Here is a 24,024-nt window from a genome sequence, read left to right on the forward strand (position 1 = left end):
ACTTTCCTGGGAATTTGAATCCTCAGCAGAATAACTCAAGAGTGGCAAAGGCTTAAAAGAGATTCATTAAGACAGAAACTCTCTAAAGAAATTATCCCTTAGTTACCCCTCTATCTAGATCAAGGGTTGGCAAGCCACAGCCCAAAGACCAAATGTGTGCGGCCACCTGTTTTTAGAAATAAGGTTTTATTGGAACAGAGCCATGTGCACTTATTTACATATTGTCTATGCCTGCTTTTGTGCTGCAACACACAGCTGATTAGCTGTGACAGAGACTGTATGGTTCACACAGCTGAAAAGATTTACTATCTGGCCCTCTGCAGACAAAACTTGCCAGCCCCTGAGATAGGGCCCTGAAGATGCTCTGGTCCCTGTCCCTACTGTGGCTAAATGAACAGCTTTGTTTGTTTTTCTTTCACTTGAGTCAGTTTCTGTTCTTTTTTTTTTTTTTGCAAAACTCCTAATTGCTAACACACCTTGCTCAAGTGTATACAGAAATCTATTATAAAATGAAGTTTTTACTCCAGAAACCACTGAAAAACTTGATTCCCATTCCCCAGTGTTTATAACACTTTGCTGCCTTTTCTGCCATGGAAGGCAGGAAGACCATGTACAGTTTGGGTACCATGCAATGCAATGCAAAGATGACGTACATCCTTCATCTTCCTGGGAATAGGTCAGACACGTCAAGCTAGGGCTGAAAATCACATTGTCCAGCTTCAGCCTCACTTAACTTAGGGGAAAAAATATCCAAACAAAAAACAGGCACAATGAGGAAAAGAATGGTATTACCCATCGCCACAAAAAGCTTACCTAATCCTCCCTAATTGGGAGCTCTGCCCAAGGGCAGAATCATTCCATCTTAAAGGAATGCATCATCCCCAAATGTAGTCCTAAATAAGCACAGCACTAAAACGCTTTCTTTAAATCGTAGCGCTATCATTAGACTACACATGTGTGAGTTTTGAATTATGTCAACAAGGAAAAACCATGAGACACTCGGTGATTACTTCCTTGGATCACCTTTTACTTTCTCAGAACTGAAATCTCTTCTAATCTAGGCAAAGGAAGCCCAAAAGTGGAAAGCAAGAGAGGGGGATGGGATAGCGAGGGTCTTGGGCAACTTGGCAGCTGTTCTGCACACAACCAGCAAAGACAGTGGGTGCAAATGCTCAGTGGCTAATTAGTATTCATCAGAAAGTACATCTAATTTACTGAAACATAACCGCGGTGGGAAACAGACAGCTTCCTTCTAATTCTTTTTAGCCCAGAAACAATTAAACAGAATTAGTAGTACTAGAAGGAAACTAACAGTAAACAATTAAAAAGAAGACCCCTGAATAATTAGTAAACACCTAACTACGTCCCTACCCAGGATCCTTTAAAACCCTCCCGCTCCTGCAGTTCCATTTAACATGTCTGGTATTGCACAGCATATATTTTTTTAATTATTTAGTAAAAACTTTAAAACATTCCAAAGCATACTTTTCCTTTGATATCAGATATTTGTCAAGGCCTTCCTAATATGAAGGACAATGATAATGATAATAATAAAGACAACTGTCGACATTTATTAAGTTCTCACTCTGTGGCAGGCAGGGCACAAAGCACTTTATTTGCATCATCTTATTTAATTCTTACAGCAACCCAAGAAAGCAGGAATTATTGTTATCCTCATTTTACAGATAAGAAAACTGAGGCTCAAAGAGGAGAAGGGACCTGCAGAAGGTCCCCAAATTTAGAAGTGTAAGTCTTTGGATCAAACCTAGGCATCTTCCCTCAGAGATTGTGCTGATAACCTTAAGGTTAGGGTACTTCTCTCCCAAGCACAAATCTTACCTAGACTAGTATTTCCCCCTAATCCAGGACAATGGCCTACTACTACAAATTACACAGCAACCATGCCACTTTGAGACTGCACCCTTCTGGAAAATAGTAGAAGGGAAAGTGACTTTCATTAAGAATTCCCTTTCAGAAAAGTTTCTGTCTTCTTAATTCCCCTACAGGTATGAGCTGCCTGTGGCCTCCAGGATGAATCATGATGGTATTTACAGTACCTCCAGGAGGCCATGTGATCATATCACCTAGCCACGATATCCCCTTTCTCCACCCAATCAAGACAGCTTATAGGTGGACGCAGGCAGTATCAGTATCATCAAGGGCTGTAATTAACCCATTACGAGTTACTCAAAGCAAATGAAAATGCACAATGTCAATCCCTTGTAAAGAAAAAAATATGCTCTAAAGGTGTTTCTAGTCTCTTTTCCCCTAAACCCAACCTCAAGTGAAAGAGAAGCAAGCGAACTTCAGGGAATACTCACGGCTCCCCAGGGGCCAGTTCTCCACTGGTTTCCACCGAGCACATGGGTGCGGCTGGGGCTGGCGCTCCGGGGACGATAGTCCTCATTTTGGAAGGGGTGCTGAGCTAAGCCACTGTCTGGGGTCCTTTGAGGGCATGGTGACATGGAACAGTCCTGGTCAGTTTCTGGGATATAATCCTGGTCACACTCACTCCGATCGATCACGTGGTCACTGTAGTTGACACACATCACTTGCCGGGTTGCCCTACCTTGCCCACAGGTCACAGAGCACTAGGTTGAATGTTCAGAAAGAGAAAGGGTCAGTCATTTGGTGGAGGGGTTGACAATTCCTGAATGTGCATTTCTGTAAATGGCCCACCACTTTCCCAAATTGCTCAGGCCAAAAACCTTGGAATCACCCTTGTCTCCTCTTTTTTTCCCATCCCATATCCATTTCAGTGAGAAATCTGTCAGCTCCGTATTCAAAATCACAAAATATAACCCTTTACAACAAAAGTCAAATCCTATCCTTCCTTCCAGTGATTTTCCAATTCATTTGAATAATACCCAAAATCCTTACATTGATCTACTAGACCCTTTATGATGTGGCCACTGACTACCCCTTTGACCCATCTAACATTCGCCACTCACTGCACTCCAGCTATGCTGGCCTTACTGATGCTTCCTGAACAAGCCAAGAACACTTCCATCTGAGGTACTTCATACCTACTGCACCTTTTGCTGTACCACTTAAATACCCATGCGGGTCATTCCCTCACTTCACTCAGGTCCTGCTCAATGTCAGGCCTTTTTTGAGCACCCTCTCTAAAAGCACATCCCATCTTTCTCTATTCCATTTCTCCTCTTGACCTCTTTCTAGGACTTATCAGTACCTGTTGCTATATTACATACTTCCTTATTTGTTCATTGACTGGATCATCCATTGGAATAATCTCCATGAAGGTAGGGGCTTTATTATTCATTCTTCACTGCTCTTTCTCTAGCAAGCTTTCACAAATATCTGGTGAGTAGGCAGATGGATCTTAGAGAAGATGAACTGACGGATGGACAGATGGATGAATGGATGCACGGATAAGTGTTTGGAAGCTCAAGACATGAGAGTGAGATTATCTACTATTTATTGAGTAGTACTTTCTGCTAAGCATTTAACGTACATAATCTCAAATAATCCTCACAATAGCCCTGTAAAGTAGTATTCTTTTCCATCTTCTTTAAGAGCAGAGCAAACTGAGACTCATGGACTTAAACCAGATTGCTCAAGGCCATGCAACAAGTAAATGCCAAGGTCTGGGTTTGTACACAGCTCTATTTTATTGCACCTCTCAAATTTCTCTATATTATGATATTTATTGAGATATTAATCTCCATTCTTCTTATGCCCTCTCCTCACCTATACTAATCTATTTCTTGAACTCTGGGCTTTTTGCAGGGCAGAAAACAAGAAGCTGCCTAAAGATTAAAGTTCTATTTGTATAAAAACCCATAGATAGTGCTTGGTGTACAGCAGGCAGGTTCACAGCACTGGATGAGGATTCCCACTTCCCATTCTTGTCAGGGGAAACCAAGAGCCACTTGATTTTTAGGGACCACAGGATGCAGGAGGAATCTAGTCTCAGAGTAAGAGCCTCTCCCCTCACTCTCCTGACATTTTTGGTCCTCTACAAACCTACTGCATACTAATATGACTCAGTAAAGACTGGGATTTCTGATCAGCCCAACAGGACAGACACTCAAGCAGACTGTAAACTGATTTATCCATTTTTTGAAAATGTGCATTCCTTAAACATTTAGCTAAGAGTCCTTGCACACTTGGCCAACTACACATAAGTGGAGCAGAACAATTTAAATCGTAAGACAAATCCAGCTCTGAAATATTACCCATTGACATTTCCAAGTGGCGCCCCCTTCCGCTGACTCCTCATACCCCTCAATGTTTCCCCCATTCCCCCTAATTCCAAATAATCTACTGGCTTACAGAGCTCCAGTCCAAGGCCTTCCATTGCCCACAGGGTGTCACAGAACATTCTTCCTTTGCCACTGGTCTAGGCAGGGTAGCACAGGCACTCTCGTCAGCCACAGAGCCATTCTCATCTCGGCAGCTGACGTATCTCATCCGGGTACCTTTCCCACAAGTGGCTGAGCACTGGGTGTTGGAGTAAAATCATGCAGTTATGTTACGTGGAATGGCTGCTTACTGGACAGTAGCCCACTTTCTATAGCCATGTCTGAGAATGTTAGCCCCCATCCTGCCCTCCCCATTTCTCCCAGTCTATTTCTTACTGGGGTCCAAGACCCAAATCGCCACTGGGTTCTTGGTGCACTGTATGTGCTTCTCCTCGTTTCCGGGGCAGCTGGGGGAGGATGACAAGATGGTAATTCACAGTCCTAGACGTGATGGGGGAAAAAAAACAAAGTCACTTTCAAGTCAATGCACTTTCAAGTTAATGGTCATGGTGGATAAAAATGTAAAGGCTAAGAATTCTAAGGCTTCAGATTTCTGTGTGAATCTGGGCAAGTCACATGACATCTCTCAGTCCCAATGTCTTCAACTGCAAAATGAGATATAATCTTAGTCCCTTTGTGGGTGCCTTAATAAAGGGCAGTGGTCAGCTTGAGGATTTTTAAAGCCATATTTATTCATCCGTTTGTATAAAAAGAGAAAATATTGTAAAAGGACATGTAAGTCATGAAATAGCAGGATATCATTTTAAAATCATTAGTTGTTAACGTTTTAAAATTCTGAAGGCCAAATGATGTTCTCACATTTCAATTAATTTCTTAATCAGAATTTGCTAATCATGAACTTGCTTTCCCAGTTTGCCTAAAGATAACATCAGAATCCCAGAATGTCAAATGTAGATATAAAAGGTGTATTCAATTGGCCAATGCCAGGAATTCATATAACACCCCTCAATCATGCAGACGAAGTCCCTGTTATGAACTGAGGTCATCTGTGTACAGGTAATATTTCAAGATATGCAAACAGGAACAAAAGTACACACCTGCTCATATTCACTCTCAGCCTCAGTGGTTAGCAATTATCCTGTGATTTAATACATATTCATCAAATGCCTGAGTGTGCTGTACACAGTGCAAAAGTGCTGAGGCACGGTGCAAAAGTGCTGGGGCTTGGCGTCAAATATGACTGAGACATCTTTGCCTTAGAAAATCTATGTGTGGAATGTGAAATTTTGTTACGTGGCTCCAGACTTTGCCTATTCCTCTGTTTTTGGTCCAAAGAAAGCCACCGGGAACTTTTTACAAAGTGAAGAAATTATTCACATACTGCAATGGTGGGAGCCATCCCATAGTCAAATGGATATAATAGAATAACTTAAAGGGAAATATATTTTGAATCTGAAAGGGAGCAGCCAAGTCTTCAGTTCATGATTGCTTTAGATGCCATAGCTAACATTTTCCAGGCATTCATCATTTGGAACATTTCAATAAAATAATATATTTTTATTATAAGTCACATATGTTGGTTAATTGATCAATGATGACAACATGAACAGCACTGCCATATTAATTTATTTTTTAACACTCTTTATCCATTAACAACACACTTTGAAAGGCAGCAGATTGAGGGTGTTCAGGATGGAGACAGTACATCAGCCACATGGGGCTTCACTCAGAGTGTGAGTTCTGGGAATAGCCCGGGTTCAAATGCCATCTTCAGCAATTAGCAAAGCTGCTATGCAAACCCGAGTGTTCTCTTTATGTATTCTCTTTACATACATGATGCCAAAATCAAGGCCCATATAGAACAGCATGCTGGTGAGTGGTTATCCACCAGCTTCTTGAGAAAAAAGATGTGTGTGTGTTTATAGATATTTTGCGTACACAAACACACACATATTATATGCATGTACATACACATACATATGTATATATATGCTTATTTATTATAAATTTTACTGATATAAAGGATGTATAGCAATTTTGAAATAACAATAAAATATACAATTATTTATTTTAAATTCCATACAGCCAACTGATTCTCACAGAATACATTTGTTGATTTTTGCTGAACTTTTGAACCTGTTGCCCACCTATGTTTGTAATTGCCAAATGAGTGTAGTTCAGGCATGAATGTTAGTTGATATTTTCTTTATGTTTAAGGGTAGGATGAAAGTGGAATGATGAAGATGTATGGCCAGAACTTGACTCACTGACCAGTGATGTGGAAGATATCTTTGCTGAATCAGATACCTTTCAGATATTAGAAGAATATTTCCACATCCTTTTGTTCTATTCACAATGTAACTGCTACAGACACAAGACTCTTTTACATTTAATCTGCATCATTAACATTTTCTCCATTACTTTCTTAAGTCTAACCAATCAACCAAATAATAAATTAAGCCCTGAATTGTAGCCCTTGCTGATTCCTGTGGTGTAAATACTCTCATCATGGCCATTTTCAAGCTATGAACTTGATGTCAATGAACACAGAGCTGGGGAGAGATACGTGGCAGCACACCCTTACATAGTACATCCACCATACAGACACATACGTACATTGTATAAGTTAAGTTCTGAGTGTTTATAAACTTTGCTTTTAATACCATACATTTAATTATAGGTTTATATTTTCAGTTTTTAGTAATGGTTATACTTAATAATCAGTTTGCAAAACTCCTGCAAAATTTATCGATTGGCTTTTGTGAGCTGGTACAAGTTAGCTCCAGCAAATCACCGCCTGAACATGTGACACTAGTTACTGAATACTACATTGAAATCATTTTAGAAATATGAGTTTAAGAAAATGAGCCCCAAACCCAACATTCATCATCCAATAGGAATCAAAAGCAAATCTACATATACTGCAAATAACCAGAGAAGAACAAAACTGACACAAGATATTTGATTATAAATGTAACATACAGGTAAATCTGGACAAATTAATCTACTGGTTGCTCTACTGACATCTATGAAAGGATTTCAATTTTGTCTAAACAGCTGGGCAGTTTGGTACCTTGGTCCCCAAAGTCAATAACTGAATTGGACAAAGGAAACTTACCTGGGTATCAGTTGGTCTAGTTGCTGCATTACAGTCATTGTCATCTACCACTGACATATAAGTCCCAATGACGCATTTCACTGCTCTTAGCTGGTATCCCTGTCCACAAGTGACACTGCACTGGAAGAAGGAGGACAAAAGGTATATACAATTCAGCAAATCTTCTCTTTCCCTTACTTTCCCCGTAACATTCTGCAAGAGAGAAATACTTCCATCACAGTAGGCCAGAGGGCTGGCGCTCAAATAAACTAGGTCAAAGTGGGCAATCCTGCTCTGTACAAATTATACTGATTCATTATTATGATGACCCTTGGAATTATTTCTGCCTCCCATTGAAATGATATTTATAGGGGTTCAATTCATTAACTGTGAACTCCTAGAAGGAGCAGACTGCATCTCCATCATTTTTACATCTTTCACACTACCTAGCAGAGTGCTGTGGCTAAAATAGGTACTTAATAGAGCTCTGTGATTTTATTTGACTTCTAGGAAATTATCCTGAAGAAATAACTGGAGTTTGCATCGATATTTTTATAAGAGACAAAAAAACTGGACACCGCCAAAGTATGCAACAACCAAAAGTTCAATATCACAGCATACAGGTAGTTAGGAAAATAATGTAGCCACTAAAAGGCAAAATGTTAGATTATAAAAAGCAGACTAAAAACAATAAGTAGAGGAAGTGATGCCACAGAAATGGCAGACTAGGGAGCTCCAAGAATTGGTCCCTCCACTGAAGCAACTGTTAAGCTGGCAAAAACTGGAATCAACTTTTTGGAACTGTGGAATTTAAACAAAACCTTGCAGAAACTAGGTGAATGCTTAATAAAAAAAGAAGCCACTCAATTTTGGCATTTCTGATTACCCACCTACCACACTACATATTCCTCTCAAATGTGCAGGGATCTTTTTTAAAAAGAGACCATACGTTAGGCTGCGAAACAAGTCTCGATATGTTTTAAAAGAATGAGATCCCACAAGCACAATGGAGTGAGGCAAGAAATCGGTAACAGAAGAAAAACTAGAAAATTCACAAATATGTGAAAACTGAACTACATATTCTTAACCCATAGGTCAAAACAGAAATCATAAGGGATATTAGAAAATACTTTGAGATAAATTAAAATGAAAGCAGAATATAAGAAAATTTGTGAGATGCAATGAAAGCAATGTTCACAGGAAATCTATAGTTGCAAACACCTACACTAATAAAGAAAAAAAAATAAATGAAGAAAGATCTCAAATCCACAACCTAACTTTACTTCCTAAGGAACTACAAAATTAACAGCAAACTAAAACAAACAAAAAAAAAACAAGAAAAGGAAGGAAATAATAAAGATTAGAATGGAGATAAATGAAATAGAGAGTAGAAGAATAATAGAAAAAAATCAACAGAACCAGAAATTGATTTTTTGGAAAGATCAACAAAATTGATAAACCTTTAGCTAGCATGACTAAGAAAAAATGAGAAAAGACTCTAATTACTAAATATCAGAAATGAAGGAGGGAACATGTCTACTGACCTTACAGCAATAAAAAAGATTATAAGACAGTACTATGAACAATTGTATGCCAATATATTAGAGAATCTAGATAAAACATGCAAACTTACACAAATTGCCCAGAAACAGACAAATCACAAAAACTGACTCAAGAAGAAACAAAAAATATGAACGGACATGTAAGAAGTAAAATGACTGAACCATTAATCAAAGGCTTCCTCAAAAAGTTTGTACCAGTTCACTCATGAATTTTACCAAACATTTAAATAAACATTAATACCAATCCCTTTCAAATGCTTTCAGAAAAAAAAAATCAAAGAATAGGAGAACACATCCTAACTTATTCTATGAGGCCAGTATTACCCTAATACCATAGCCAAAGACAACACACACACACACCAGATTAATATTGCTTATACAGATGTAAAAATCCTCAACAAAGTACTAACAAATTGAATCCAATAGCATACTAAAAGGATAGTACATCATGGCCAAGTGGGATTTAGTCCAGGAACATAAGGCTGGCTCAACATAAGAAAATCAATCAATGCAATACATTACGTTAATAGAACAATGGGAAAAAAAAGTGATTATCTAAATTAAAGAAAACCATTTGACAAAATTCAACATCTTTTCATGATAAAAAAATTCAGAAAGCTAGCAATAAAAGGGAACTTATTCAATATCATAAAGGGCAGTTAGGAAAAAAACCCATAGCTAACACCATACTCAATAGTAGAAGAATAAAAACTTTTCCCCACAAGATCAGAAACATGACAAGGATGCCCTCTTTCACCACTGCTGTTCATCATTGTACTGGAAGTTCTAGCCAGAGAAATTTGGAAAGAAAAAGAAATATTAATAAAAGACATGCAAAGAAAGTGGGAAGGAAGAAGTACAACTAATTCTATTTGCAGATGTCATCATACTATACATTGGAATCCCAAGAATCCATTAAAACTATTACTAGAGCTAACAAACAAATTTAGCAACATTGAAGGATACAAGATAAACAGAAAAGCCTATTGTGTTTCTATACATCAGCAATGAACAATCCCAAAAGTAAATTTAAAAAAATCATTCAACTTACAGCAACATCCAAAAGAATGAAATACCTAGGAACAAGTTTAAACAAGAAGGTAAAAGGCTTTCTACACTAAAAACTATAAAACTTTGCTCAAGAAACTAAAGAAGACCTAAATAAACAAAAAGATATTACATGTCTATGGATTAAAAGATTTAGTATTGCTAACGTGACAATATTCCCCAAATTAACCCACAGATTCAGTGAAATCCCAATCAAAATCCTAATAGCATTTTTGCAGAAATGAAAAAGCGGATTCTCAAATTCATATTGAATGACAAGAGACCCCAAATAGCCAAAATGATATTGAAAAAGAACAAAGCTGGGGGAATCATACTTCACAATTTCAAAACGTACTATAGTGATCAAAACAGTCTACTGGCATAAGAATAGATGTATAGACTACTGACATAAAATCTAGAGTCCAGAAATGAACCCACATATCTACGGACAAGTGACTTTCAACAAGAGTGCCAAGACCACTCAATGGAGAGAGAACAGCCTCTTCCGCAAGTGGTGCTGAGACAGCTGGATACCTACATGCAAAAGCATGATGTTGGAATCCTGCCTTATGCTATATACAATAATTAACCCAAAATGGATCAGTGGCCCAAACATAAGAGCTAAAACTAGAAAATTCTTTGAAAAAATGGCAGAAAAGCTTCATGACATTGGATTCGGCAATGACTTCTTTGACATCACAAACAAGGGCAACAGAAAATAGACAAATTGGACTACATCATAATTTAAAACCTTGTGCATTAAAGGACACTATCAACAAAGTAAAAAGGCAACACAGGGGATGGGGGAAATATTTGCAAATCATATCTCTGATAAGGAATTGACATCTAGAATCTACAACTCAAGAACAGCGAGAAAAACAGATCAAAAAATGAGAAAAGGAACATTATTGAACTATACGTTTAAAATGGTTAAGAGAAATTCTATGAGTTTTATTTTACTATTAACACAATTCATATTTTTTTAAAAAATTGGCAAAGAAGTTGAATAGACACTTCTCCAAGGAAGATATATTCAAATGACCAACAAGCACATGGAAAGATGATCAATATCTTTTGTTATTAGGGAAATACAAATCAAAACCATAGTAAGATAAATTTATCTTACTTGGAATTTTAAAAAGGGAAAATAACAATTTTGGCAAGGATGTGGAGAGAATGGAACCCTTGTATTATATTATAATAAAAATGCAAAATTATGCAGTTGCTGTAGAACATCATTTGGTAGTTAAAAAGTTAAACCCAGAGACGGGCACGGTGTCTTAGGCCTGTAATCCCAGCATTTTGGGAGACCAAAGTGGGCAGATCACGAGGTCAGGAGATAGAGACCATCTTGGCTAACATGGTGAAACCCCGTCTCTACTAAAAATACAAAAAATTAGCTGGGCGTGGTGGCACCCACCTGTAATCCCAGCTACTCAGGAGGCTGAGGCAGGAGAATCGCTTGAACCCAGGAGGCAGAGGTTGCAGTGAGCCGAGATGGCACCACTGCACTCCAGCCTGGGCGACAGAGTGAGACTCTGTCTCAAAAAAAAAAAAAAAAAAAAAAAAAGTTAAACTCAGAATTACTGTATGATTTAGCAACTCCAATCCTAGATACACATCCAAAAGAAGTGAAATCAGGTACTGAAATAAATGCCTGAAATAAATATTCATAGCAGCACTATTCACAATAGCCAAAGGTAGAAACAACTGAAATGGCCATTGAGGGATAAATGGATAAACAAATTTTGGTATAGCCATACAATGGAATATTCTTTGGCCAAGTACTGATACATGCTACAATATAGATGAATCTAGAAAACATTGTGGTATGTGAAAGAAGTTAGACACAAAAGGCCACAATTTGCATGATTCCATTTCTATGAAATGTCCAGAATAGGTAAATCCATAAAGACAATGCAGACTGGTGGTTGCCAGGGACCGAGGGAACACTGGGGTGGGGAACAACTGCTTAGTTCAGTGGTCCGCAGACTTTTGGGCACCCAGGACCAGTTTCATGGAAGACATCTTCCACAGATGGGGTGGGTGGGGGTGGTTTTGGGATGAAACTGTTCCACCTCAGATCATTAGACATTAGATTCTCATAAGGAGTTTACAACCTAGATCTCACAGTTCACAATACGGTTTGCACTCCTATGAGAATCCAATGCTGCCGCTGATCTGACGGGAGGTGGAGCTCAGGCGGTAATGCTTATCCACCACTCAACTGTTGCTGTGCAGCCTGGTTCTTTACAGGCCATGGCCCATGGCCCATGGCCCATGACCCAGGAGTTGGGGACCCCTGGCTTAATGTATACAAGGTTTCCTTTTGGGGTGATGAAGTTTCGTAACTAGGTAAAGGTGGTAGTTGCAAAACATTAAGAATATGTTAAATGCCACTGATTTGTTCACTTTAAAATGGTTCATTTTGTATTACGTGAGTTTCATTTCCATTAAAACAAACAATTGGCAGAGTACAGTCACAATATTAATTAAAAAAAATTAGAAGCAAATCATAAACATCTTAGCAACAACTAATTTCTTCAGTGTAGAGGTAGGACTGGGTTTGGTTTTCTTCTTTTTGCTGAATTACATTTTGCAAAATTTCTCCTATGAATATTTACGACCCTTAAATAACACCTCCAAAAAACTGTTCCCCTGAACTGCATGTTCAGTTAAAGGAAAAAAAAAGATCTCTGATTATAAGATGTGCTAGGAATGGCCTGGTGTAGAGACAGATGAAAAATAGGCCTGTCAATTCTAATAGATGTTATATTCAGATCTTGACAGTGACCCTAAGCTGTGTTCTCCTCCTCTTATTATTCCCTAAAAGTTATGCAGATACAGACAAAAAGAAGATGAGATTAGAAGTGTAAGTGAACTCTCCCTATTAATTCAGACATGATTGGCTATTTGGACTGTGGATGCTATGAAATGGGGAAGATTCAGAAAAGTGCCCATATCAGTGATAGAAATTGTAAGGGTGCCATAATAAAACTGCTTCCACTTGTTGCATGCATATTCGGAAATGAAGATAGAGGCTAAAAGACTGAGTGGCTGTGGCTGGTCAGGGTGAAGGGAGGGTCATTCTTCAAGAGATTACGTAAGTGACAGCAGACAGCTGTTCTACTTCTAATGGGAACTCAGAGTGCTACTTAAATAGCACCCTGAACGCTTCTGCTTCTATATTAGGAAGGACTTAATTCCGAGAGTAGTGGCTTCTCAGATGCAAGCCCAAGGGAGACTTTCACTCTCTCCTTTAAGAATAGCTCAAGTTAAGAATGTGGAACCTACAGACTAGAGGACTCGGAAAAGATTATTTCCAAGCATGAGGGTTTTGCAACCTTTGATCTAATTAATTATGTTTGAAGAGTCTGGCTTATTTATGAGAGGTGAGCTTTGTAATTGTGACACTGGGAGCCAAAATATCTTTTCCAAATCTCATTCCAGACCTTCCTGCCAGAGACTCTGGTGCTGGATCACCTTCTGTAACAGACCCACAGAGGCACGCTAGAAGATAACATCAGCCAGACATGAAATCTGTTGTGAATTTGTTCAAACGCTCGTCTGCTCAAGCTAAAGGGCAAAGATAGGCACGTGGGTCTGTAAAAGGGTAATCAGCTCCAGGAGGGCAGGCAGCAATCCTTGGAAGGGGGGCAAAATGGTTGCAGAGTTACATGTCCTTGATCCAGTGCCATGGAGGTGTCCTGCATGCCACCCGGCACAGCGGTTAAATCTCCACCACTGGAATGCTCCTTTGCAAGTCCTCTCCAGATAAGAAGGAAAGAATGTAGCAGTTAAGAATCTTATCGTTCAAAATACCTGTCCCCAGGGACCCGCCTGCCAGGATGCACATTCCGGCTGCTGACAAGTCTGCATAGATGTTGGCTTGGTCTCAGGGTCACACATTCTATCGTTTAATCGATCTTCACCAAACTGACACCAGACCTGGCGGTGCTTATGCCCTTTTCCACAGGTGACCAAGCACTGTAATGAAAAGTGGAGCTAGTCAGGGTCATTTCTGATCAATGTGTTGTGGTTTCTGGGGTTATTTATTTATGAGTAGGAACAGGTGTGTCCTTTTCCCACAGCAATCCCTCTCCCATAGCAATTTGTAAATATACTAAGCCTCATTTTTTTCCTTTTGTTCGTTCATTTATTCATTCATTCTATATTTATAGTCTCTGGGCCAGTTTCGAGCACAAAATACACTCAACATAGCTCCATGCTATAAAATTTGAAAAACAACATTCATAATTTTATAGCATAAGAGTTAAGCATGGGGAATTATAAATCACATCAACCTAGGTTTTAACACTTATATAACCAGTCACAAGATCTCTCTGAACCTCAATTTTCTCATCTGTAAAATGAGAATTAGTGTCTACTGCAAAGGGTTGTGGAAACTAAATGAAACAAATACAAGTAAAGCTCTTGGCACAATGTTCATTCAATAAATGCCAAATGTAATCATCATTTTATCCATACTTATTGTAGAAAATTTGAAAACTGTAGAAAAACATAAATGAAAAAATTATAATGATCCAAAATCTCACTACCCAAGGATAACCATTATCAATATTTTATTATTTTCTTTCCAGTCTTTTTAAGCAACTTTGGATTATGGTGAATTTACAGTTTGATCTCCCAACCCCCATTTTATCGCATATTGTTGAAAAGGTTTGCTACTTAGTTTGAAATTATACTTTAGTATTAGCTATCTAAGTAAAATTTAAACCTACTACTTATCTTATTTTAACCAAATACTAGAGATTTTTAAGCAAAGGTAATTTGTTAACCTAGAACTAAAGCACTAGGTTTGCAGTTTATTTGTCCAGGAATCAGACACTGTTAATCAAATACACTGTTAATTGACTACCATTTCCGGGGCATTAATACTATCCTTTTCAGATTTATTTGATGGTAAAAATAAGCAGTTAATACTGTACTTATAAGGATGGGATAACAGCATGGATGTAGGAGCTGTAGCAGGGAGACTTTTTCTTTCCCCATATTCCTGATTTGGCCCATTAAAAAGGAAACTTCTGTTTCGTATTTCTTATTTCCCTTCTTCCCCTTAAGGAACGTGGAGTGAGTCCTTGCTTGGTAAGAATCTCCTTGGGCTGTGTTAACACTGGGCTGTGTTAATAGTGAGTGCTAATACTATATCATAAAAGCAAGAAAGAGGCTGCATCTTCTTTCTCTTGTTGTCCTGGGACCATCTGTGCTAAGCAATGGAGGGTTTGCCTTGTGCTTCATAAAGTAAAGGATGAGAAAGGCATAAATCTGGAATACTCAGTCTGGTCCATTTCTTTTCCTTTTTTTTTTCTGAGTTTTATTTTTTTTTCTTGCAGTTGGATGGGTAAGTCAGAGAGGTCACTCCCTGGGGTCTAATTCTCTTATTTCAAAGACAAGGAAGTAGGAAACTTCATGTTGACTTCAGATGTGAGCTAGTATAGCTTTATGATTAATAAATCCATGATTTCCTTTCAGTGACTTAGCTAGGGCTCAAAGAGGAGGGAAGGTGATGGACTGGAACTTCAAAATCACAACAGAAGCTACAACAGTGACTGATCTAGCCAAGCCCAAAGTGCCCTGAGGTCACTGGTAGACTAGTTACATCCAGTACGACAGTCGTGGTGCAGGCAGAGAACTGGAGTTGTTTTCTCAAGGGAGACAAGGGAGAAAGGGAGAGGCGGGAGAAAGGTGCACAAGGGTTTGTCTTAAACAGATAGAGAGCACCAGAACTAGAATGTAAGAGATGACCTAGGGGAAATAACAGCCCTCCCATCTTACCTCTGACCAGTCTCCAGATTTCCACTGTGGACAAGGGAACTCACTGCACCTCTGAATGGTAACTTTCTCTTGATGTGTGCATTTGCTGTCATCCAGTACATCATTTCGGGTATTGACACAAATAGCCCTTCTCCTCTGGGTCCCACCGTCACAGCTTTTAGAACACTGTAGGGACAAAATAAATAAATAAAACTGTTGCTAAGTTTCTTATAAAGTATGCTGAAGATCCTGGCTATGTTGTCCCTTCCAGCTCTTAAGAAACAATCACACAAGCTGGCCAACTCTAGTTGTTATTTTGGTGGAGATCTTTTCATGTTATCAGTTTGCTTACCAGGTTTATAATTAAACTCAAAATTAGCTCATTGGCATATAAAAATAAAACTGGAAATGGCTTATAGAGTATGCAAAAGAAATCAGTTGAGTTGTTCCACTTCTTCCAATTTTCCACACGTCATGCCCATGTCAGACATTACAAATCAACCATGCTACTCTATTCTGGACAGCTTGAATGGGGTCAGGCATTACAAATCTATCACGGTCATCTCTTCCACACAGCCTAAATGGGGCTTACACACCTGCAAGGAGCCACCATCAACTAATCAGACAGCATCCAACAAGACTCTTTGAGTGAGAGCCAACTTACTTCAGTCCAGGCAGAATAGCGCCAGCCACCCGTGTTACATTCCCCTGAGCATTTTTCACGGTTGCTTGGTTTGGGATGACTGCTGCAAAAACCATCATCAACCTTCTCAGTCTTCCCATCCAGCCTGCTATATTTGGCACAGTAGATGTCCAATGTGCGGTAACCCAAGCCACACTGGGCACTACATTCACTCCTGCTGGCAACATGCCACCTATGCAAAAATAATGGGGCAAAACCAACATTTCTGTTAAAAATATATGCCTTATCTATAGTCAACTGGTATTCATAGAAGAGTTGAGTTCTTTTTTCTTTCTTAACTCAAATACCATGAAGCCCAAAGCCACAGTCAGTTGCTGAAATCTAATTTTAAACCAACATATCCATGCGTTTTTCATGGCTGCCAATGTACATAGAAGTCACAGAATGACAGCCAGAGGTGTTATCTTTGTGATGATTTTACCCCGATAGTCAATCTGAAATTCAAGCTACCAAAAGGAAAAAAAATTTTTTTTCAAGTGTATTAAAACCTGTGTACTTTATTATCTGTAAATAAAGGCTCTTAAATTCCTTGAAGACATGGACTATATTTTATACAATTCAATTATACACTTTAAAATTAGATTTGAATCTATAAATCTCTGTCACCTTTGTATCCATACTACCTGTAATGAGATTATGGGGGGACATAGCAGGTATTCAGCGTGTGCTGGCCAATCGTCTGGTTCTTTTAATACCCTAGGAATATGATCAGCAGTGCTTAAATTTAAAAAGAAAATAAATAATATTCTTAAACTAAATAGAATATTCTAAATAAACGACCTTAAAATGTATTTTGTTGATTAGATTTAGAAATCCAAAAAGGGTGATTTCCTTGTACTCTTCACTCTTGACTGTTCACTCATCACTGCTTAGAAATTGTGTGGTTTGTTGGTTACCAATGTCCTGAGACTACTTCCATGTGTACCTGTCCAGGGTAGAACTCAGGGTAAAAAAGAGTTCTGGCCTCATGCTTATCTTGGAATTTCTCATGAATGCCCAAAAGTAGGTCAGAGTTGACCATCTGGCAAGTAAAGTGGGCTATGGAGATTTTCCAATAGAGTGACACCATATTTGGGGGATTTTGTTCTAACCCGGAACATGTTCAATGAGAAATTGTAAAACAATGCTTTATCTCATCCTGTCACAGTGTAGTGGGGCAAACTCTCACTTCCTTCAGGAAGTGTGGCAAAAATGTGGCCCAATTCAACAGAAGCATCTGGAACTTTCATCTGCCCTTTGATTCTTGGCTACCTTCTCTTTGCCTTCGTCACCATTTCCTTGTGGAAAGGTTATTTTCCATCCTGGATGAAGAAGGAAGGTGTCCTGCCTCCACAAGAAAACATGCCAGCAGCTTAGCATGGCAGAGTGGCTCAAGTGCCCCTGACAGTAACATCATCCCCAGAATCTGAGCAGAGAATCTTGAAGAGTCTATGGAAAGGGCATAGCACAGCCTTAGAAAAGTTCTCAAAATGCTACCCCCTGCTTTGTAGTCTCTCCCTGGATGGTGGTCTTCAATGTTTCGTGTTCGTTTAGTTCATTTCAAGGGACATAAAATACAATTGTATTTTAATACTATATTTCAGGAAACCATATTCCAAAGTGTTGTTAATAAGTAGAAACTGAGAAAAAAAAAGTGTAAGCCTGTGTGTTTTTATTGCAGGGGAAGTTGTGGGATTAAATAATTTTAAGAACGACTGAATTCAAAAGGTTTTATATATTACAGAACTTTTCAAAGCCTTCAAAATGTTGATCAGCATTATTAACCTCCACATGGGGAAGGAGATTCTTGGTAAGTCTTGTCAGACATACTGGTGTGCCATGGACCATCGTTCAAAATGAGTGATCCAAAACCATGCGTTTGGAAAAGCTATTTCAGAGTTTGACAAATCAGTAACAATCCTCTCTTCAGTCTTTCAGTTTTGGACACAGCTACTTGACAATAATTACTATAAATCATGATTATATTGACTGTCAGTTTGATAGATGCAAGATAGAACACCTTATTTAGGCTTGGTTTGTGTCGGTGTATTTTTCAGTGAACAATTTTATTTTCCCAACAATCTATACAGGCCAGTAAGCTATGCATTTGAAAGCTGACAAATAGGCATGATCTTCTGGTTAATTTTAGGAATGAGCATGCACCTGTCTAATGAGGCCTTGGAAACTAATCCTAAACTCCTGGTTTTTCTTTGCATTTTAAAATTCCTAACCCTATGATCTTCATATCTACCAAAAGACCTGGACATAATCCCTTTACCTTTTCTTTAACTAGAGGTGCTATTATTACCATTGGCCTATGATCTGACGTGCTGTCCTTATTTGGTCTGAGTAGAGTATACATAAAAGTTAAGTGTCAAAAAAATAGTGACTTTCTCCAAATGGGAAGTTTAGAATTTAGAATAGCTTAGTGTGCTAGCATACCTACTATATGAAACACAAAGAACTGAAGCCCTAATTACACCTAGGTATTGTGACATTATTTTTAATAAAAATCAGAGGATGAACTATGGAATCAGAAAGACCTGGATGTGAGTGTCAATTAAGTGACCCTAGTTGAGTCACTTAGCTTCACTAAGCCTCAGTTTCCTCATCTGTGAAATGGAGGGAAACAATCTATTTCACTGGGATATTTGGGGGATTGAGTGAGGCAAGCCATGTGTAGCATTTCACACATATGGCAGACATTCAAGAAAAGTAGCTATTCCTGTTACAATTTATTATTATTATTATCATTATCCTTGGTGTTTCATTCTTCATCCAAGTTTTAAGTATCATGTAACTCCATGTAAACCAATGAGCGGAAATCTATTTGAGATCATTTGCATCATTTTACACAAAAACTCATGGCTTCGGGGGTACATTATTTAATGTATTAGTTTTATAAGCACTGTTTACATTTTATGTCTAAAGGCTTCCAATGCAGGAGAAACTTTGGAGAACACCACATAAGCCAGCATCATCACAAATTAAATAGTGGCTCACTTTGGAATCTGCTCAAAGTGAAAAATAGTTTTTCAAAATAACAGCTCAAACATTATCTCCACCCTCAAATTGGTGCTCCATGGGTAAACTTAAAAAGAGGGTTCTTAAAGAATTATTTATTTTTTAGATCACATTCTATTATTCGCAATGCTATGTATAAATCCACCATCTGTGCGATCATAGGAGCATACTTAGCACTGTAGGCAGGAGTTCTGCTGTATCTATAGTTATCATCAGAGACTCAACCAGTCCCGTTCTGACTCAATCAGTGGAGAAAAAACAGGTAAGGGGCTCCAAGCAAGGTAGGGAACAGGGATGGGGCAAAAAAACTCATGGGAATTATTTCTTTTCACAAAGGAAGAGAAGCTACCCAGAATAGAATCCATGAGTAACACTCATCATTATAACTGAATTAAGAATAAAAATAACTTTCTCCTAGGGTTTAAGCACAGGATCTAGGTGCAGATTTAGATTTCTGTCACTCCACTAACTAGTTGTGTGAGCTTGTGCAATTTGTTTAACGACTCTCAGCCTCTATTTTCCTTATTTGTAAAGTGGTAAGAATAATAATATATAAATCATAATGTTGTTTGAAGAATTAGTAGGGTATTAATCATATTAACAGGATAATAGATAATGGGATAATATAAGAACTATCCTATTAGTAAAAGAATATTAATAGGATAATACATAACTGTTAAAAAAATAGTTCTTAGTAAATGGTTGACTCTATTACCATAACCATTACAGAGTACTGGGGAATATAGTGATAATTTGATATAAGGCTACTCAGAAAATGTCACCATTCTCAATTTATTAAGGTTGTGCCTCAAGGAATCTATCCACCAATTCATTTTTTCCCCCAAACTTTAGTGATTAATTCAGTTTAGCGGTTAATTATTTTTTCCTGAAGAGACTTGAACTTTAATTTAACTCAATTGGCTGAAACAATGGGTTTATATGGACACTATCTACAAGAAGAATATTGCCTAGTATAAATGTCTGCCTTTTAATGTCTTCCTGTTTTTTTTTTTTTTACAATGACTTTTCTCAATATATTTTGGCAAGCCAATTTCACTAGGGCAATGAGCTAGAAAGTCAGCGACACTGGGTAGAGGCTAGAAAGATCCTGGGCTTTGAAGTCAGAGCCTTCAGTCAGAACTGGCAAAAATATGACACTCGTACCATAACTGCTCCTCTCACTCCCATGGCAGACATTAGTAGTCAATCTCAGAACTCCTCTGTTTTCTCAGAGCCTCAAGTAGGCCTCATAATCTGCACTAAAGCACTATAGGCAGCCAATACCCTTTGATAGGATTTGGCATTGTAATGTGGAGCCTTCAAAATGCTTAAGTATTCACTTTTCTGCTTATAAATGGTGAGAGCTTAACACATTCCTATACCACTCTCCACTGAATTTCCCTTCTTAAAAGGAGAACAAAACAGCAACTCACTTTAACTGCATTTAACTGTCATGCAGACTATAAAATGCAAGCCCCGACTACTTAATATTTCAATATGACACAGTCAACCTTGCAGGCAAATAGAAAAGCTTTAGAATGCTCTACCCACCCAGTATTTCCTGCCTCGGATTTTACACTTTTCTTAAACGCAGAATTGTTTGAATATCTCAGACATCCATATATACATTTTCTTCTTGTTTCTTCCATGATGCTACCTTAGTGTACTGCAACTTTCAGGTGTGTAGGAGTTCTTCTACTGGGTGGTATACACTCTCGGTAGATACAGGTCGTTATGGGTACTTTGAGGGATGAGGTTCTCCCCCTTTTCTTTTGACTTTCAAAACAAGTTTTCACATACAATGTGACTCAATCATAATGCTAATACCTACCCAGCAAGTTGTGAGGATCAACTGAATGTTTTTTGGCAAGTGCCATACTCTATTAGCTATTTTTAATTCTTAGGTGAACAAGAAATCTGCACATGTATGTCTTGGATAATCAGTTCCAGAGGGATGGAGAATTGGTTAAAGCTTATTTCACTGAAACACAAGAAAGGGGAACTAAAGACCAGCATCCCCTCCTTTTGCTTCTCCTGCTGGGACCTCCTGCAAGACTCTCACAATTCAGTAATAAAGGCCTTGAGAAAACTGTGGCCCACCTCAGGTCACAGTCTGTGCCGCAGGGTTCGGTAATGGGTCCAGGCTGGGGCAGCCGATCGCATCTTTGATCAGAAACAGTAAGCTGATCAGATTCCCTGGTGCAAACAAGTTTTCGTTTCCGTTCCCCTAAGCAGAAAGGGAAAAAAAAAATATTCAGGGAAAATAATCTATTCCATAAACTCTTTAGACCCCGGATTGGCAAGCATTTTCTCTAAAGAGCTAGACAGTAAATATCTTCAGAGCGTATGATCTCTGTTGCACTATTCAACCCTGACATTACAGGGCAAAAGCAGCCACTCACAGGCAATACATAAACAAAATTGTCATGACTGTGTTCCAATAAAACTTTATTTGTAAAAGTAGGTAGGCCGGGCACAGTGGCTCAAACCTGTAATCCCAGCATTTTGGGAGGCTGAGGTGGGCGGATCATCTGAGGTCAGATGTTTGAGAACAGCCTGGCTAACATGGTGAAACCCGTTCTCTACCAAAAATACAAAAATTAGCCGGGCATGGTGGCATGCACCTGTGATCCCAGCTACTCGGGAGACTGAGGCATGAGAATTGCTTGAACCAGGGAGGCAGAGGTTGCAGTGGGCTGAGATTGTGCCACTGCACTCCAGCCTGGGCGACAGAGCAAGACTCCATCTCAAAAAAATAAAAAAAAAGAAAAAAAAGAAAAAGAAAAAAAAAGTAGGCGGTAGGCTGGATTTGGCCTACTGGCTGTGGTTTGCTGATTCCTCATTTAGACAAAAGAAAACAAAATAAATAACATATGCTATGACTACTAAAACCATGCTCTGGAAAATTACAATGGCAGAGGTGATTTTTGCTTGGTTTTACACATGTGTACAAAAATTTCTTAGGATGAAGAAACCTAAAATTTCTTGAATCCCTTAAAAAGTTCAACTTCCCATCCAAAAATGACCAGACACATTCAAAGAAAAGAGATTAGAGAACGTATGCAGATAGAAGGGTTTGCAGTTTGCATGCATTTGGCTGTTATTAAAAATAAATAAATAAATAAAATAAACTTCTCAAATCCCCAGGACTCAAATTCAAAGCAGATACCTTGGCAGGGTTTACTGCATGCTTGCCATGGCCCATGACTGTTCCAGTAAAACTGCTGAGGTTTATCTTCAATTGGAATATTGAAAGAATAGCGTACATCGGGGTTGTATAACTTTCCCACCGACAAAACCTAGAATGTGTGGACAAAACAGAAATGAACTGGGTGGGCTTAGTAATGCCAAGCAGAAGAAAAGGGTGGTGGGCTCATGGTCAAGTTTTTACCTGAAGCAGAAGTTCTTGCTCAATGCGATCTGTTGAGTTAATTCTTTCTACGGCAGTCTCAGACCCACTGTACTCTACCACAGCATTCCCAATGCGAATTTCCCTTTTGGCCATTGTGACAACAAAGTTTCCATTTAGCAAGAATTCACCTTTACTGCTTGATAAAGCTGTAGGTGAGGAAACAGAATAATACATTGATCTGCTGTCAATGACTAGCTGTTTGAAATATGAAGTAACATCTGGATAGGCAGAGAGTCGCTGTGCACGGAATGGGGACTTTTGAGCCAGACAGGCATGGCTTCAAGTCCCAAGTTTGCTACTTGCCAGCTGTGTCGCTTTGGGAATCATTTTCCATCCATCTCCATTTCTTTATCTCTAAAGTGGAGATAAAAGCACCTACTCCCTTGTGGTATCTGTGAAAAATAAAATGTAACCTAGGTGTCCTAATAAACCTTGATCTTATTATACAAGACCCACAGTTACAGAATTATAGATGGAAACAAAAGTGTTTATATGATTTGAAAATATGCATTAGTGAACTGAACACTTACAAAATTGGTTCCTAGACAAATCTATATATACTAGAATTAGTCAAGCCTGTTGAATCTTTGTTAAGTCTTTTTTGTTTGACAGATGTTGAAATCTGAAAATCCATGGTTAATATGATGCTCAAAGATCTCCTTATCAGTGTAGCTCACTGTGGTAGCCAGCCTCAAATATGGCCCCAACGAGCCTTGCGGCATGGTATTCACACTGCGTGTCATCCCCTCCCACATTCAATAGGAATGACTGCAATCACTAGGACAATGCAGAAACAACAGAACCTGACTTCTAAGGCAAGGCCAAAGGCACTTTGGCTCTGCCTTGCTCTTCCTTGGACCTCTGGTTCTGGAAGAAGCCGGCTGCCATGTTGTGAGGATACTAAAGAACCCACAGAGAGGCCTGCAAGCAGCAGGGAAGTACTGATTCCTTCTGCCAGCACCCTCTGAGTGAGTAATCTGGGAAGTGGATTCTCCAGCCCTAGTTGAGTCTTCAGATAATACTACATTCCTAACTGCCATCTTGACTACAACCTCATGAGAGACTTCAAGCCAGAAACACCCATACATGCTGCTCCCAAATTCCTTACATGAGAAACTGAGAGATAGTATACATTTGTTGCTTTAAGCCACTAAATTATATGAGATAATTTGTTACACGGTAAAAGATTAATACACCAA

At 38.7% G+C, this 24,024-nt stretch overlaps 1 protein-coding gene across 2 annotated transcripts in view; it reads right to left on the reverse strand.

Moving 5' to 3' along the window:
• Window positions 1–24,024, reverse strand: part of ADAMTS9 (ADAM metallopeptidase with thrombospondin type 1 motif 9) — a 172,612-nt gene that overhangs the window by 83,981 nt on the left and 64,607 nt on the right. For both annotated transcript variants that reach the window (XM_031009301.3, XM_031009302.3), the window contains 10 exons: window positions 22,805–22,971; window positions 22,583–22,712; window positions 21,514–21,640; window positions 16,372–16,582; window positions 15,729–15,893; window positions 13,755–13,919; window positions 7,345–7,464; window positions 4,602–4,706; window positions 4,297–4,464; window positions 2,322–2,591 (listed from right to left, as the gene is read on the reverse strand). In XM_031009301.3, the coding sequence (XP_030865161.3) occupies window positions 2,322–2,591; window positions 4,297–4,464; window positions 4,602–4,706; window positions 7,345–7,464; window positions 13,755–13,919; window positions 15,729–15,893; window positions 16,372–16,582; window positions 21,514–21,640; window positions 22,583–22,712; window positions 22,805–22,971 (1,628 nt within the window). The remainder of the gene's footprint in view (window positions 1–2,321; window positions 2,592–4,296; window positions 4,465–4,601; window positions 4,707–7,344; window positions 7,465–13,754; window positions 13,920–15,728; window positions 15,894–16,371; window positions 16,583–21,513; window positions 21,641–22,582; window positions 22,713–22,804; window positions 22,972–24,024) is intronic.

The sequence above is a fragment of the Gorilla gorilla genome, chromosome 2, assembly GCF_029281585.2.
Source record: "Gorilla gorilla gorilla isolate KB3781 chromosome 2, NHGRI_mGorGor1-v2.1_pri, whole genome shotgun sequence".
Classification (NCBI taxonomy): domain Eukaryota; kingdom Metazoa; phylum Chordata; class Mammalia; order Primates; family Hominidae; genus Gorilla; species Gorilla gorilla.